A 17096-nucleotide genomic window follows, 5' to 3' on the forward strand; every position below is an offset into this window, starting at 1 on the left:
GGTTGAGGATCGATTGTGAAAGTCAAAAGGGGAAATAGGCTGCTGGAGGAGATCAGCATGCGCAGTGCTGATGGTAGACTTAGATGAACATCTCACTTATCTGGATCCACCACGCTGCAGTACAGAACGCCACAGGAGATCCTTCTTCCCTGTGGCTATCAAACTGTAGAACACCTCCCCCTTCTATCGAGGGGTAGATTGACCCAAACCCCCCCCCCCCGCCTTTACTGGTACCTAGTCCTTGATATAATTCGCATTATCTGAAGAAGGGTTTCGGGCCGAAATGTTGCCTATTTCCTTTGCTCCATAGATGCTGCCGCACCTGCTGAGTTTCGCCAGCAATTGTGTCTACCTATTATTTGCAAATGTTATTTCATGCTAAATCAATCATTCTTGTCGTAAGACAAGGCTGATTACCTTCCTTCAAACCGATTAGCCCTCCTCTTATTCTTTCCTTTGGATTTTAGACAGTCAATTTGCTATCTGTACAGCTATTTGTACCTCTACTCAAGTGATTATTTATACATGGCTCTGAATATTAAGGTTGTTATACACCTTCTACCCTTTCTGTTACCTTTTCGAATTATCTCAGATTAATTAAACTTGATTTCATCTTTTAGAGGAGAAAAAGCATTGAATGAAGGCTTGGATATCTCTGACATTTTTCTCCCCCCTTACTTCATTTCCCGCTCTCCGTCAGGGGGGACGGACTATTTCGGGTTAGCGTCTGCATGCACTGCCAAAGGCCATAGTGGAGGCATTTTCAAAGGTTTCATTCATAAAGCAGCTGGATAAGTACAGGAAGGAAAATAATTTGCAGGGCTGTGCTGTGGGAGCAGCTGCATATATATAGAGATGTCGTAAATGTGGGATGCCAGATTGCCTGCTTCCAGACTGTAATCTGTCCACATTTCATCTTCTCAATGTCAACTTTCATTTGCCTTGTGCCTGTCGAATTCATGAGCCATTGCATCCTTGCGAAATAGGCGACTGCATTCTTCATTAGCAGCGAATGTTGCTGCATTCTGTAAAGTCGTGACCCCCAAATTATCCAGTAAATTGGCAGGATTCGTAACTCAAGGCTGATTTCTTATCAGTGCTGAGTACTTTCCAAATGGATAACATGTTGTGAACTTGCCGGTAAATTCTGAGTTACAAATGTAGGGTTGCGAGGAGCAAGAATTATTTTTCAAATTAATTTGAGAGGAATCTAAACTTCTAGTTTAAACGCTGTGTTTTTTTTTTCCTCACTGCACTTACACCATGAATCCTCAGGTTAAATAATTGATATGCAACTCTGGTGGCACAATAAGACTAATGGGACATGGCGGAATATATTACTGCATCTGGGTAAATGACTGCCAAGGTATGTACCTCTTTTGTCCTGGACCAATTGTGTTAGACGGTTGTTAATTACAGCAATTTAGATAATTTCATCTATTACTGTGACTTTGAGAAAATTGCAAGCTTTTACTCAGTTTGGTATTGCATATTTAGTTGAAGAGAAAATCACTTATTCCAGCCTTGCGTTAATGTAAGGCTTATGTCTACAGAGGTTCATTATTGTAATTATATGGTAAATACACATTTGTAATGTATGTAAAGAGTTTCGTATTGATTTAGGAATTCTTAGGCAAGTGTCATTAGTGACCCTGCCAAGTTATCTACAATTGGTATTAATACTCTTCATCATTTCTCTAATTATGTAAGGGTGATAAAGGACTTTCTTCTGAACCTCACGATGTTAAGATGAGATGTACCGAATATTGGAATGATGAGAGCAATTGTTGATGTCCCAAACTACAGGTATCAAAGCAACAGTATTGAAGATATCATCTAGATATTAATCGGGTGAATAATTACTTGCATGTTTGTGGGAATTGAGATGAATTATTTAGTTAAATTGCATACATTATTGCATACATTATACATTACAGAGATAGGTTGAATAAGTTAGGTCTTTATTCTCTGGAGCGCAGAAGGTTAAGGGGGGACCTGATAGAGGTCTTTAAAATGATGAGAGGGATAGACAGAGTTGATGTGGACAAGCTTTTCTCTTTGAGAATAGGGAAGATTCAAACAAGAGGACATGACTTCAGAATTAAGGGACAGAAGTTTAGGGGTAATATGAGGGGGAACTTCTTTACGCAGAGAGTGGTGGCGGTGTGGAATGAGCTCCCAGTGGAAGTGGTGGAGGCAGGTTCATTGGTATCATTTAAAAATAAATTGGATAGGCATATGGATGAGAAGGGAATGGAGGGTAATGGTATGAGTGCAGGCAGGTGGGACTAAGGGGAAAATGAAATTTGTTCGGCATCGACTTGTAGGGCCGAGATGGCCTGTTTCCGTGCTGTAATTGTTATATGGTTATATGGTTACATGAAAGGTCGACATTACCAAACAAAATCCAATGAGTCTGAAGAAGGGTCTCGGCCCAAAACGCCACCCATTCCTTCTATTCAGAGATGTTGCCTGTTCCACTGAGTTACTCCAGCCTTTTGTGTCTATCTTCAGTTTAAACCAGCAACTGCAGTTCCTTCCTACAAATATCCTATGGCATTACATCAATGAGTTTCTCTCGAGCAAGAATAATCTTAACCGGCAGTATGTCAGTGCTTAATGTTGCATATACCATCCAACTTATCAAAGTAAAGCTATTTGCAGGATGCATTGTACAAGGACTCAAAATAAATGTTACATGGAGTTATCTGTGTTGGTTTTGCATTCTGTGCATAATCTGACATAAAACCCATAAACAGATTCCTACTGAGCCTCAAAATGTGTGACAAACTCTTCAGCCCTACAAAGAAGAAGCTGGTGGATGATTTCTGGAGGGTGTACCTTACGCAGCGGTTTGAGTTTTGTCTCCATTATGAAATCGTATTTACAGAGTTCACAGCAGCGTGTGTCAGAGCTCTTGATCCACTGGTGCAGACAGGCCTGGTGTACGAAACGCAGCGTCCCAATGCATCGGCAAGGAGTGATGAGTGGACTGTCGTCGTCCCCTTCACAGTGGCAGATCCTGAGAGGAGAAAGATCCAGTGAAGTTTAGTGATGACTAAAAAATTCCAATCAGATGAGAATCTCTAGGTCAGTTGTTGATTACCACACTGTAGACGAGCCAATTTTATTTCACCCTCACAAGGAGTGGTTTACGTTCAATATGAATATCATCGTTTGATAGCACTTAATTCAATCGTTATTTTCTACCCTCGTGGTCCAAGATTTGACTCCTGCAGGAGCTCTTTTGATCTGACTACGAGGATAACTCTCTGTCACTATCTCCAGGAAGCAAACCTTGTGTTTTAATGTGAAGGGCCAGAATTAATGCAAGTGATTAACACACATTTCCCTCAGTAATAAAAAGCTACTGTCAGAAGCTATTTAAGGCATGGGCTCAATTGCTCCGATTTCCCATGGGAATGAGATTAGTCATCAGTGAAATGCCTGGGGAGCATAGTCCAATCAAATGAATATTTGTAACTCTATACTTGGCATGGCAACATCACAATAACAAAGGCAGCACATAATTTACGGAATCAGATATTAATCAAGAGCTTGAAGTCAAGTGTTAAAATGTTAGCTTCACTATGTGGGTGAAGATTTATTGGTAAATAGAAATCAAATCTGGCAATTTTCCCTGCCAGGCAGGTGCCCAGATGGTAGACAGAAAGATTCCAAGCAAGGTGCCTTGCCATTAATCTTGGTAGGATTATTCAGTCTATTAAGGTATTGTGTTGGAATGGATTCTAGAAACAAATCATAAGGTCATGTGGTCGGAAGTGATAGGTGCAGAATTAGGCCATTCGACCCATCAAGTCTACACTGCCATGCAATCATGGCTGATCCATCTCTCCCTCCTAACCTCATTCTCCCCATAACCCCTGACACCCAAATGAATCAGAATTAAAATTCTAAATGAGAACAATGGGATAATTTACTGAAATATTATGGAGCCTCACCCTCTTTTAGAGTTCCCTCACTCTTGCTGTAATTATGTCATTAAACTGATGAAAGAAAGTGTTCTCGTTAGCAAATAGTTGAAGAGTCAAGGAACATAGATTATAAATAGCAACCAGAAGATCCTAGGTGATAATCAGAAAAACATTTTAACCCAGAAACGGATGATGGTTCAAAAGCCTATTAAACCTGGCTCGGACAAAACTCTGATAATTAATAACCCATTATCTGTTATTTGGACTTTATCAGTGTATTTATTCATGTGTGTATATATTTATATAATGGTATATGGACACACTGATCTGTTTTGTAGTAAATGCCTACTATGTTCTGTGTATTTATATATTGCGGTGGCGCATTGCTGCGGCCCGGCTCCGGTGGATGGAACATCGGGAGCTCGCGGATCCCCGGTGGGAGGCTGCTTTGCGGGGCACCGGCAGCGGCGACTTCTCCCGCCCGAATTGCGGGGTTGAGAGTGACCTGGAGGGGGGCCCTACAACGCCCGGCGCGGCCTTAATTTGCCGCGGACTAGCGCCCGCCGGGGGCTTTGACCTCGACTTCGGGAGGGAAATGGAGTGCAGGGGAGAGACAAGAACTTTGCCTTCCATCACAGTGAGGAATAGAGCCACTGTGATGGATGTTTATGTGAATAGTGTTGGTGTGTGTTTTGGTTCTTTTATTGTATTGTATGGCTGCAGAAACTACATTTCGTTTGAACCTCATGTGAGGTTCAAATGACAAATAAAGGTATTGTATTGTATTGTATTGTAGTTACACAGAAAAGCTGGAGAAACTCAGCGGGTGCAGCAGCATCTATGGAGCGAAGGAAATAGGCAACGTTTCGGGCCGAAACCCTTCTTCAGACTGATCAGGGGTGGGGGTGGGTGGGGACAAGAAAGGGAAAAGGAGGAGTAGCCGGAAGGCTGGAGGGTGGGAGGAGACAGCAGGGGAGCTGAGGAAGGGGAGGAGACAGCAAGGACTAACAGAATTGGGAGAAGTCGATGTTCATGTATTGTATTGTATTGTGCTGAAGCAAAGCACGCATTTCATTGGCCTATCAGGGACACATAACAATGAACTCACTTGAACTTGCTGCCTAAAAGCATGGTGGAAGCAATGCCCGTCAGGGTTTTTAAAAGGGAATTGGATAAGTACCTGAGGGGAAACCAATTCATTGGACAATGGATAAAGAGTTGAAGAATGGGATTTAATAGGTTGCTCTGCATGAAGTCAGCATGTGCTTCATAGCTAAACAGCCTCTTATTGTGCTGTGAAATTCTATGATTCTATGAGCCGTATCCAACCATTACCATCTAACATCCTCGAATCTGTGTCTCCAGAAAACCACTGACATCATTGGCATTCAGTCACTGACACTGCAGTAAGTTGGGATGTTGATGCTGCATCGTCAAAACTGCACGTCTTGGATTTAGACACGGATTAGGAAGGAGCGACATATCCTTAGTTCGCTCACAGGGGATCCTATGGCATTGTCCATTCCTGGTGGGGAATTGTGACTTCCACCCTCTGCCAGTTTATATTTGGCACAGGATCTGGGACTCAAAATTAAATTCAATTGTGATTGGAGTGCAAATGTTTAGATGGCAAATTATTTTGCTTTGATTTTCTATTTTTTATTCATATTTCTCTTTATTTTGTATTTATTTTTAAGATGATGAGTTTATGTAGAGGGGCAGCCACGGGTGCAGTCTGCACGGAGTTTGTACATTCTCCCTGTGACCATGTCAGTTTTCTCCGTTTTTTTCCCACACTCCAAAAACATACAGGTTTATATTCAGTCTGAGGAAGGGTCTCGACCTTAAACGTCACCCATTCTTTCTCTCCAGAGATGCTGCCTCTCCCGCTGAGTTACACCAGCTTTTTGTGTCTATCTTAGGTTAATTGGTTCATTGGCTTGTTAAAAATGGTAAATTGTCCCTAGGTAGGACAATTGGCATGGAATTTGTGGGCCAAAGGGCCTGTTTCTGGCTGTATTTCTAAATTAAACTAAACTAAACTGAACTAAACTAGAGTGACAGCACAGTAATCCAGGATTGAATCCAGGTCACTAAAGCTATAGAAACGCAAGGATTCTCCCCCTCTACATTGGGGACCTGGGGTGGAAGGTATTGCATCGAGGAGTTCCCTGCAACCTGTTTCTCTCACGGTTCACAGACTCGCCAGCCGCCTGCCACTTTTGCGGGCTGGAAGAGTCTGTGTACCACGTGTACATGGAGTGCGTGAGGCTGCAGCCACTGTTTGAATATCTAAAGAGGCTGCTCCTTGCCTTCTGGCTGAATTTTTCACCCACCATCCTCCTCTTTGGACACCCTGTGCGTAGGGGAGAGGGTAGGGCTGCAGATGTCCTGGTTGGGTTGCTCCTGGGCCTGGCCAAGCTGGCCATCCACGAGTCACGGCGCCAGGCGGCGGAGGGCTCTACCCGGGCCGGCTGCCTGCCCCTTTTCCGGGGTTACGTCCGTGCCCGGGTGGGTTTAAAAAGGGAATACGCCCTGTCTGTGGGCACCGAGGGAGTTCCGGGACCGCTGGGCTCCGCAGGGTGTTGAATGTATCCTCAATAAGGATTGTATCATAATTGTATAATAGTTTATTATGGATATATGTTTGTATTGTATTTATGGTGGTGGGTTCTGGCTTGTTTTATTGTAGTGTAAATATTATTTTTTAATAATTGAATACATTTTTTGATTAAAAAAAAAAAAAAGCTATAGAAACATAGAAAATAGGTGCAGGAGTAGAGCATTGGGCCCTTCGAGCCAGCACCGCCATGCAATATGATCATGGCTGATCGGGAATTCCACAGATTCACAATTCTCTGGGTGAAAAAGCTTTTCCTCATCTCGGTCCTAAATGGCCGACCCCTTATTCTTAAACTGTGACCCCTAGTTCTGGACTTCCCCAACATCGGGAACATTTTTCCTGCATGAGGCCGATGCTTCACTAGATGCACTGCTGTTATACCTAAAGATAAGTTAGAGTTATAAAATCATAGAGTCATACAGCAATGGAAACAGGCCCCTTTGCCTAACTCACCCATGCTGACCAAGATGGCCACATTTGGCCTATATCCTTGTAAACATTTCCTACCCATGTATTTGTCCAAAAGTAATTCAAATGTTATTATTGTACTTCCTCTGGCAACTTATTTCACCACCCTCTGTGAAAAAGTTGCCCCTCAGGTGCCTTTTAAATCTTTTCGCTCGCACCTTAAACCTGGTTAATACACAGAAAAATGCGCATTCACCCTATCTATTCCCCAAGGTACTTAAAAATGATTTATATTTTATTTAATTTAAAGAATTATTTAAAAGTGTTTCCAGATGTTCCTAGTTCACTAATTTTAAAGGGAGATAGAAACATAGAAAATAGGTGCAGGAGTAGGCCATTCGGCCCTTCGAGCCTGCACCGCCATTCAATATGATCATGGCTGATCATCCAGCTCAGTATCCTGTACCTGCCTTATCTCCTTACCCCCTGATCCCATTAGCCAGAAGGGCCACATCTAACTCCCTCTTATGGATGGATGGGGAAAGGTTGTTGAGGGTGATTACAAGTGGTAGAAATGACTGCAGAAGTATGAGACTTGGACAGATGAGATAGGAAGGCATTAATGGGAAATTGGTTTCGGTATTCCATCAAGGCTTGCTGATGGTGAGGAGTGAGTGCAGTGGAACCGTTTTGAGAAGACAGTATGAAGATATTGAAGTAATGCCCGTGTGATGAACCTGGGCCAATGTGACACCCTGCCCACCTCTGCCTTTCAAGTTATCAAAGGGCTTCCTTCATTAGGACTGAGATGAGGAAAAAAATTACACTCAGAGAGTTGTGAAACTTTGGAATTCTCTGTCACAGAAGGCAGTGGAGGCCAATTCACTGGATGTATTTGAGAGAGAGTTGGATATAGCTCTCAGGGCTAACAGAATCAAGGAATATGGGGAGAAAGCCGGAACAGGGTATAGATTCTGAATTTTCAGCCATGATCATATTGAATCGCGGTGCTGGCTCGAGGGGCCACATGGCCTACTCCTGCACCTTTTTCTATTGTATATAGGAGAGTGGGACGATGTTACTGCTCCTGACTGGTTGTGACACCTCCAAGCACGCCTTTCCAGTGATCCCACATGAACCAGTGAACAATTAACACTGCACCAATGGGGACATACTCCAGCCCACTGATGCTAATTGGATGTGAAATCGAATGTTGATTAAATGGTTATTTTTAAAATGCCGTGGACAATAATGCTGAATATAGCTCTGGGATTGCTGTGATTTATCTGCATCACTACCCAACATCAGCCCTCAACTCCCACTCCTATTCTACCCATCACCATTCAGCCCCTCCACTTCTGTCCCCCACCCAACCTAACAAAAATATGGTGCAGTATATATATAATTGATGGTGAGAAATGTAGTATGCGTATAGAACAATATAAAGCTAGGTTTCACTCCTAATTTTCCAACCTATCTCATTGGGGTCATTAGACTTTTTGTCTCAATTGAGAATCTATATATTGCAGATAGACACAAAATGCTGGAGTAATTCAGCGGGACAGGCATCATCTCAGTAGAGAAGGAATGGGTGACCCGAAATGTCACCCATTCCTTTTCTCCAGAGATGCAATAGACAACAGACAATAGGTACAGGAATAGGCCATTCGGCTCTTCGAGCCAGCACCGCCATTCAATGCAATCATGGCTGATCATCCCCAATCAGTACCCCGTTCCTGCCTTCTCCCCATATCCCCAATCTTTAAGAGCCCTATCTAGCTCTCTCTTGAAAGTATCAAGTGAACCGGCCTCCACCGCCCTCTGAGGCAGAGAATTCCACAGACTCACAACTCTGTGAGAAAAAGTGTTTCCTTGTCTCCGTTCTAAATGGCTTACCCCTTATTCTTAAACTGTGGCCCCTGGTTCTGGACTCCCCCAACATCGGGAACATTTTTCCTGCCTCTAGCGTGTCCAAACCCTTAACAATCTTATGTGTTTCAATGAGATACCCTCTCATCCTTCTAAACTCCAGAATGTACAAGCCCAGCCGCTCCATTCTCTCAGCATATGACAGTCCCGCCATCCCGGGAATTAACCTTGTAAACCTACGCTGCACTCCCTCAATAGCACGAATTGCTATTGCTGCCTATCCCGCTGAGTTACTCCAGCATTTTGTGGCTATCTTTGGTTTAAACTAGTGTCTGCAGTTCCTTCCTAAACTATATAGTGCACTCTGGTATCTTTTTCTTTGGTCTACCTTTAGTACCTGAGATTGGCTTGATTGTATTCCTTTATAGCATTATTAGATTTGATTGGATACAAACAAAAGCTTTTCACTGTACCTCAATACACATAATAATAATAATAAGCCTAAACCTGAACTGAATAAGGTTTGGAGTAAAATAAATCTAGAACAGCAAGTGCAAAAGCTTCCTGTTGTTCCCCATCTCGCAAGAGCATGACTGATGTCACAACTTGATCAACAATATATGGATGGAAACAAAGAGCACCGAGCTATTTTCTAGTATGTTTTACCTGCATAGCAGTCTTAATATCACAATGCAAAATAGAACATTTTCTGGGCATTGGCTTCTATTGATGGTATTCCACAAAAAGCTAAAATGCAACATTGGTAATATTATTCCAGTTAGTAACTACAGTGTTAAAACTCATTATCCTCTACAATTTGACTTCGACAACAATTTGAATGCATTGACATCATTTAATCCAGGATCAATTAAAGGAACAACAGAAAATCTCTAAACTTTGTGTCATCTTATTTGCTCATGTGGAAATCATTGAATTCTCAATCAACAATAGGTTGAGCAACCGTTTAGCATTCTACAAAGGAAGGAGATTAATGTGGGGATGAAAAGACCAGTTTGAACATGCTTGCAACATCGAGTGATAAGTGGTGTAAATACTAATATAATTGGTTTTCAGTAGTGGTTATAGACAAACCTGCAGACTTCCCCATCATCCGGCCAGTCATTTGCATTTTGAGGCTGGGTCGGACTAGTGCAGCCACAGGGCTCAGAATTGATAGCTGTTCCAGCAATGTGCAGCGGTAATGCATCGGCACTTGTCTCTCTGGATATTTTCTTGGCATAATCATCTTCAACAGCAGAGGAATTCACAGAGCCCTCTTCCATTGATATCTTCTTTTGCATACATTTCCGTGAGGACCATTTTCCATCCATGGAAGATATCGGAGATGATGAAAACCATACGTCCTTGTTGTGGAGCATCCTATCCCTTTCCCGGAGGATTGCCTGATTGCACCGGGTGAGAACTGGGCCAGTCCTCATCTCACCCAGATCATTTTCAGAGTCCACAGACCACAGAGCTGCATCTGATGTCTTCTCGTGTTCTTTGCGGGCTTTGATCTTTCTCCTTCCTTTCCTGAAAGCCCTCGCCCTCTCTGAACTTCTCCTTTGGATTTGAGCCCAGTGATCTTCATCTGACGATGAACTGGGATCATTCCTGCTGAACCCATTGGCCTTAGCACAAAATGACCTGGGCTGCTTTTCAGGATGCTTGTAGTGCATATGCTCGCATCTTTCACAGGGATTCATTTGCTTTCTAATTCTTCTCTTTACATGTTTCTTACTAGGATCCCTGCTGGAAATGTTGAGTGCCTTGACGGGGGTTGAATATGTGTCACCATCCTCACAATGGGCAGCAGATCTGAGCACAGCATGCAGAGGTGGAAGATGGAAAGTAGAGAAGATGAAAGGAGTGCATGACAGACATGGCAAAAGAAATGAAAACACAAATGAATTAGTAAATATATAAACAGGTTCAGCATAACGATGAAGCAGAAAAATAAGCACAAATGAAACACGATGAAGACAGGGTTGTGGTTGCTGGGGCTGTCGCTGAGACACACACAAAGGAGCAGAAGCAAGTCAAAATCATATCCAAGCACTGACATTCCTAAACGCTGCCTTCGGCTCACATACCTGCAGATGTCCTGAGTAGAAGGACTAACAGATGTACGTGGCTGGCTCCAGGGAGCTGTTCCAGTTGTAGGACTGCTGGCCTGCAGATAAACGTACAATATAGTCAGTGTGCATTGCAAGCACAACCCGCTGGTCCAATTCAAAGCTAAAGGGTTGAATGTGGTATCTGCGAATGGTTTTGACCCAGACAAATAAAGGAGGTTTAGAAAATCAGATGGACCCAGAGTGATAGAGAGAAGGGGACGAGAGGAGAGAGGAGAGAGAGAGAGATGGGAGAGAGAGAAGAGAGAGGAGAGAGAGAGAGAGAAGAGAGCGAAGAGAGGAGAGAGAGAGAGAGAGAGAGAGAGAGAGAGAGAGAGAGAGAGAGAGAGAGAGAGAGAGAGAGAGAGAGAGGAGAGAGAGAGAGGGGAGAGAGAGAGAGAGAGGGAGAGAGAGAGAGAGAGAGAGAGAGAGAGGAAGAGAGAGAGAGAGAGAGAGAGAGAGAGAGAGAGAGAGAGAGAGAGAGAGAGAGAGAGAGAGAGAGAGAGAGAGAGAGAGAGAGAGAGAGAGAGAGAGAGAGAGAGTGAGAGAGAGAGAGAGAGAGGGAGAGAAAGGAGAGAGAGGAGAGAGAGAGAGAGAGAGAGAGAGAGAGAGAGAGAGAGAGGGAGAGAGAGAGAGAGGAGAGAGAGAGAGAGAGAGAGAGAGAGAGGAGAGAGAGAGAGGAGAGAGAGGAGAGAGGGGAGAGAGAGAGAGAGAGAGACAGATAGAGGGAGAGAGAGGGGGCAGAGAGAGGGAGAGAGAGAGAGAGACAGAGAGACAGAGAGAGAGAGGAGAGAGAGAGAGAGAGGAGAGAGAGAGAGGGAGAGGAAGAGAGGGAGAGAGAGGAGAGAGGGAGAGAAAGAGAGAGAGGAGAGAGAGGGGAGAGGGGAGAGAGAGAGAGAGAGGGGAGAGAGAGAGAGAGAGGGAGAGAGAGAGAGAGAGAGAGAGAGGGGGAGAGAGGGAGAGAGAGAGGGAGAGGGGGAGAGAGAGGAGAGAGGGGAGATAGAAGAGAGAGAGAGAGAGGAGAGGAGAGAGAGGAGAGGGGGGGAGAGAGGGAAAGGGGGAGGGTGTGTGAGAGAGTGAGAGCGAAAAAGAGCAAAAGAGATGGAGTGAAGAGGGAGAGAGCGAATGAGAGAGAGGGAATGAGGAAAAGAGATGGAGAGAAGGGGAAAGAACGAGAGAGGGAGAGAAAGAGAGAGAAGTGCGACTGAGTGAGGAGTGAGAGAAAGGTAGAGAAACATAGAGAGTACGATGAAATGAACAATCAATTTCTCTGAAAAAAAAATCCATCTTTATGTCACAGAGTGGAAATGCATTTATTATCCATCCTTGAATTTCTTAATAAGCCAATGGTGGGCTTTTGCTTTGAACTATTTTACGATACTGCCATATAGTTGCATGGCCTTGTTGAATGCCGATTATGTGGAATTAGAGTCTCATGTTGGCCAGAGGGGAAATCTAGATCAAAAAATCTAAGAAATGCCTTTTGAGCTGAAATACTGAAATATTAACTCAATTTCTTGTTCTACAACTAATTGCCTGACCTGTAGACTTTTTCTTGCATTTTCTGTTTTTAATTAATAATATTGGGTTTCCAGTGCCATACGGCATCACAGAAGCACTAGGAGTTTTACCAACAAGTCCTTCGATTCTGGGACACTTTTTCCAAAAACTGCCCTAATAAGATGTTCATTAACCTAGGCTGCTTGTTCATCCATCCCGGCTTCTGGATTAGTATACCTCTAAATGAATCACTATAGCCGTTAGCTGGAAATAAGACTGAAATATTTGAGCAACCAAAAAGAGTAGAGTCTTTTCACACTACAAACAACTATTTTAAGATAGACACAAAGTGCTGGAGTAACTCAATGGGTCAGGCAGCATCTCTGGAGAAACAGGATGGGTGACGTTTCGGCTTGGACCCGTTCTTCAGACTGAAAATCCAGTCTGAAGAAGGGTCCCAACCCGAAAACATCACCCATCTTTTCTCTCCAGAGATGCTGCCTGACCCGTTGAGTTACTCCAGTGCTTTGTGTCTATCATCGGTATCTACCAGCATTTGCAATTCCTTTCTAAACATTTACTGGACCTTCTTGTGACATTCATTTTACACGGGGAGAATATGTTTGAATCATAAAGTGGACAAGAGGAAAGATTTACGACATAAGTTGGAAGAACTCTTTTGACTTTGAGCCATCCTATCTGAATTGTTGATTCTCAGCCAAAGGTTTGTGAGCCAGAACTCAAATTACATTGTAATCTTATTAGCAGCAGTTTTCTTCACTGAATTAGTCAATAACTTTCATGATTAAAATGTGTAGCCTTTGAAATTAAATTTGTATTCTAATTTTGTTTTAATTTATTGATGTTTGCAGGTTCTTAATTTTGTTCATAATGTTTGAGATTGGATTAGATTATGCCAGATAATTAAAATGTTCTAATTATCTTCCTATCCTTTGAACAAGCAAGACTATCAGATCCCTTGAGCAAATAGTTTTTTAAGTCTATCTTCCTCAATCTGTAGCAAATCTTATTAAATATCCAGGGGAAAGCTCGGAGCATGAACTGAAAGTGTACTTTACAATTATGGTTGGAAAATGTGTTAATAAGATGCCCCGATGCCCTTGAAATATTTGTTACTTCTCCTGAAACGTGTGTTTATATTTAGATATAGGGCATGTAAATGTATATATATCTTTCAAATGACATCCTAGGAAGTCACAGAGTGCCTCACTGTATCTTCTGCTGCTTTCACTGAGCTGAGCTGCAAGTCAATGATCTCCTGTGAAGACTTGGGCACCTGTGAATATTCATCAGAAATTCCAAGGGTAGAGAAGGGAAGAATTGAAATGCATCAGTATTTCAGTATAACTTATCCCTTCTGAATTGAATAACCATGACACGAATGGTCTTGTAGAGCTAATTTCAATTATATGTCCTGAATTAAATGCATATTTTTCTCCTCTAGGACCTAATTATCACTGCAGTATTAGCGACATTGCAATTAGACAATAGACAATAGGTGCAGGAGTAGGCCATTCAGCCCTTCGAGCCAGCACCGCCATTCAATGTGATCATGTCTGATCATCCCCAACCAATATCTTCCAAAATCATTCCTGCCTTCTCCCCATATCCCCTGACTCCGCTATCTTTAAGAGCCCTATCCAGCTCTCTCTTGAAAGTATCCAGAGAAGATTTATAATTGCAGAAATATTATTTGAGGCCCAGCCATCCTTAGATGTTTCCTTACAGAATCAAGCGATATGAGGAGAAAGCAGGAATGAGGTACAGATTTTGGAAGATCAGCCATGATCATATTGAACGACGGTGGTGACTCGAAGGACCGAATGGACTACTCCTGCAACTGTTTTCTATGTTTCTATCTGTGTGAGAGTGCTGCTGAGCGTGGAATGTTCAATTCAATTTGGAACTTCTGGGACAATAATGGGGTCAACTCAGCAAGCAGGAAAACCTGGATCATGTTCAGGAAAAAGTTGATGTATGAGCAGTAACATTTGCTCTATTCAAACACCAAGCAATGACTTGAGATCATCACTGACCAGAAAGTTATTGGCCCAGTTGAATCAGGAGCTCGAGTTGAATTTACCTATGCAAGATGACGTGGTTATGGTTATTCAGTTCAGAAAGGATTGACGTTAGAGGAGGACAGGGTAGTGAAGAAGGCTTCTGGCATGCTGTCCTTCTTTAGCAAGGGTACTGAGTCTGTTCATAGGTGATAGGAGCACAATTAGGCCATTCGGCCCATCGTCTACTCATTCAAACATGGCTGATCTATCTCTCCCTCCTAATCCCGTTCTCCTGCCTTCTTCCCACAACCCCTGACATCTGTACTAATCAAGAATCTCCATCTCTGCCTTAAAAATACCATTGACTCAAAAATATCTACATCACGTTACAGTTGTACAAGACACTGATGAGGCTGCACGGAGCATTGTGTTCAGTTTTGGTTCCCCTGCTGTAGAAAATATGCACTAAACTGGAAAATGTGCAGATAGGATTTCCAAGGATGCTGACAGGGATCAAGTCTTGAGCGATTGGGTTTTCAGGAGAAGTTGGGCAGAGTAGGACTTCACTCCTTGGAGCATAGGAGATTGAGGTGTATAAATTCATGTCGGGTAGATTGGATGAATGCACACAGCCTTTTTCCCAGGGTAAGGGAAATCAAGAACTTGAGAACATAGATTTACGGTTAGAAGGGAAACTTAATAGGAGGGCAACTTTTTCCCACAGAGAGTGGCACATAGTTGGAAAGAGCTACCAGAGGTAGTGGTTGAGGAAGGTACAATAACATCATTTAAAAGAATTTGAACAGGTGCACAGATATGAAAGGTTGAGCGAAAAGTGTGCAGTAAATCACCCATTTATGGGTAAATAACATAGTTTGGCATCTTGTTCACCATATTTGCTTTGACCATGATAACTGCACTTGGTCCATATCTGGCTATTTCCTGCCTGTGCATGTATCCGTCTAAAAGCCTCTTAAACTTATTACTGTATCTGTTCCTACCAGCTCCCCTGGTTGGATATTCCAGGAACCTTTCACTCCTAGTGTAAAAAAATGTGACTCGTAAAGGTCCTGTCCCACGAGCATGCGACTGCATGCGGCAAGTGCGACCTAACGTGGTCACTTGAGCCATATGGCCTCGCGGGGCCGGTCCCACTTCGATCGCCGGAGCCGTATGGAGTTGTGCGGAGCTGGTCCCGACATCTCGCAGGGCTCCGAAAAACTGACCATGTTCAAAAATTCCGCGCGGCAACGGCCTGCCGGTACGCAGCCGCATTGAGGCCGTACGCACCGCCTCGAGGGCACCGCCTCAAAGCCGTACGCAGCGTCTTGACGGCGTACACCTAACGCAAACTTCCCGCGGACTTTGCTCGAACTTCATGTCAACTCGTACGGGATCACTCGACCGCCGCACGGCCCCCGCTTCTGGTTTGGTCGCGCTTGCCGCATGCAGTCGCATGCTCGTGGGGCAGGCCCTTAAAGTTCTGCCCTTTACTACTTGACATTCCAACCCTGGGAAAAAGACTATTTAAACTATCTTGCCTCTCACAATTTTACATACTTTTATTATGTTGCCCCCTCATGATGCTCCATTTGTCCAACCTCTCCATGCAGCTAATACCCTCCAACCCAGGCAACATGTTGGGGAACCTCCTGCATCCTCTCTGAAGTCTCCACTACCGTGTGGCGGATAGAGGTGCAGACAATACTCCAAATGAGGAGGCCCAACCAAAATGTTATATGGCTGCAACGTAACCTCCCAACGTTTGCACTCAGTGTCCCAACTAATGAAGGCAGGCAAGATGTACACATTTTGACGTGTGTTGAAACCTTCAAGGAGCTATCTATGCACTTATACCCCATGGTTCATCTGCAAATCAATGGACCATTTATGGCACACTTTTCTCTTGCATTTGATTGCTCAAAATTTTCCATCCAGTCAATAAAAACAAAGACCAGGAATTTAACAGAATCATCAGCAGTCTAATGTTCAAAGAATTCTATCTTGACCTCGGATGCTTTCTGTGTGGAGTTTGCATGTTCTCCCTGGAACCACGTGAATTTCCTCCAGTGCTCCAGCTTCCTCACACATCCCAAAGATGTTTTGGTTTATAAGTTTATTGAATGCTGTAAATTTCCGTTAGTGTGTGGATGAGGGGATGAGAAAGAGGGATAATATCGAATTTGTGTCAGGAGAGGTCAGTGTGCAGTCGGTGGGCCGAAGGGCCTGTTTCCATGCAGTATCTATCAGTGATTCAATGATTGAGTGGTGCCCCACATCAGGAGAGTGCCTGCACGGAAACTGTAGCTCAATATAGGCACTCACAATGTGGGTTGCAGACCTGACACTACTTCTGATGGCAATGCAACTCTGCAGCCGATCCTGGGCTGAATCATCTCCGTAACCTCCAAAGCCAAGATTTCCATTAGTATTCCAGGTTGCCAACCAACAATTGATTTGTCAAAGGCAAACATTATTTGAGATGCCCCTGACCATTCAACCACAAGCTCACGTAACACGAAACAAATACACAGATCCAAATGTTACATAGAGTCATGGAGAGTCATAGAATCTTAAGGGCCTGTCCCACCAGCATGCGACTGCATGTGGCGAGCGCGACCTA

At 43.5% G+C, this 17096-nt stretch overlaps 2 protein-coding genes across 3 annotated transcripts in view; both read right to left on the minus strand.

The window, feature by feature from the left end:
• The window catches only part of marchf1 (membrane-associated ring finger (C3HC4) 1), a 424534-nt gene that overhangs the window by 27604 nt on the left and 379834 nt on the right, over window positions 1-17096 (minus strand). For both annotated transcript variants that reach the window (XM_055646095.1, XM_055646105.1), the window contains 2 exons: window positions 10929-11008; window positions 2842-3022 (listed from right to left, as the gene is read on the minus strand). In XM_055646095.1, the coding sequence (XP_055502070.1) occupies window positions 2842-3022; window positions 10929-11008 (261 nt within the window). The remainder of the gene's footprint in view (window positions 1-2841; window positions 3023-10928; window positions 11009-17096) is intronic.
• Window positions 8366-10650, minus strand: LOC129703543 (uncharacterized). Its single transcript, XM_055646113.1, has one exon. The coding sequence runs from the start codon at window positions 10539-10541 to the stop codon at window positions 9906-9908; it is 636 nt and encodes a 211-aa protein (XP_055502088.1). The 5' UTR covers window positions 10542-10650; the 3' UTR covers window positions 8366-9905.

This window comes from Leucoraja erinacea, chromosome 1 (genome assembly GCF_028641065.1).
Source record: "Leucoraja erinacea ecotype New England chromosome 1, Leri_hhj_1, whole genome shotgun sequence".
NCBI classification, from domain to species: domain Eukaryota; kingdom Metazoa; phylum Chordata; class Chondrichthyes; order Rajiformes; family Rajidae; genus Leucoraja; species Leucoraja erinaceus.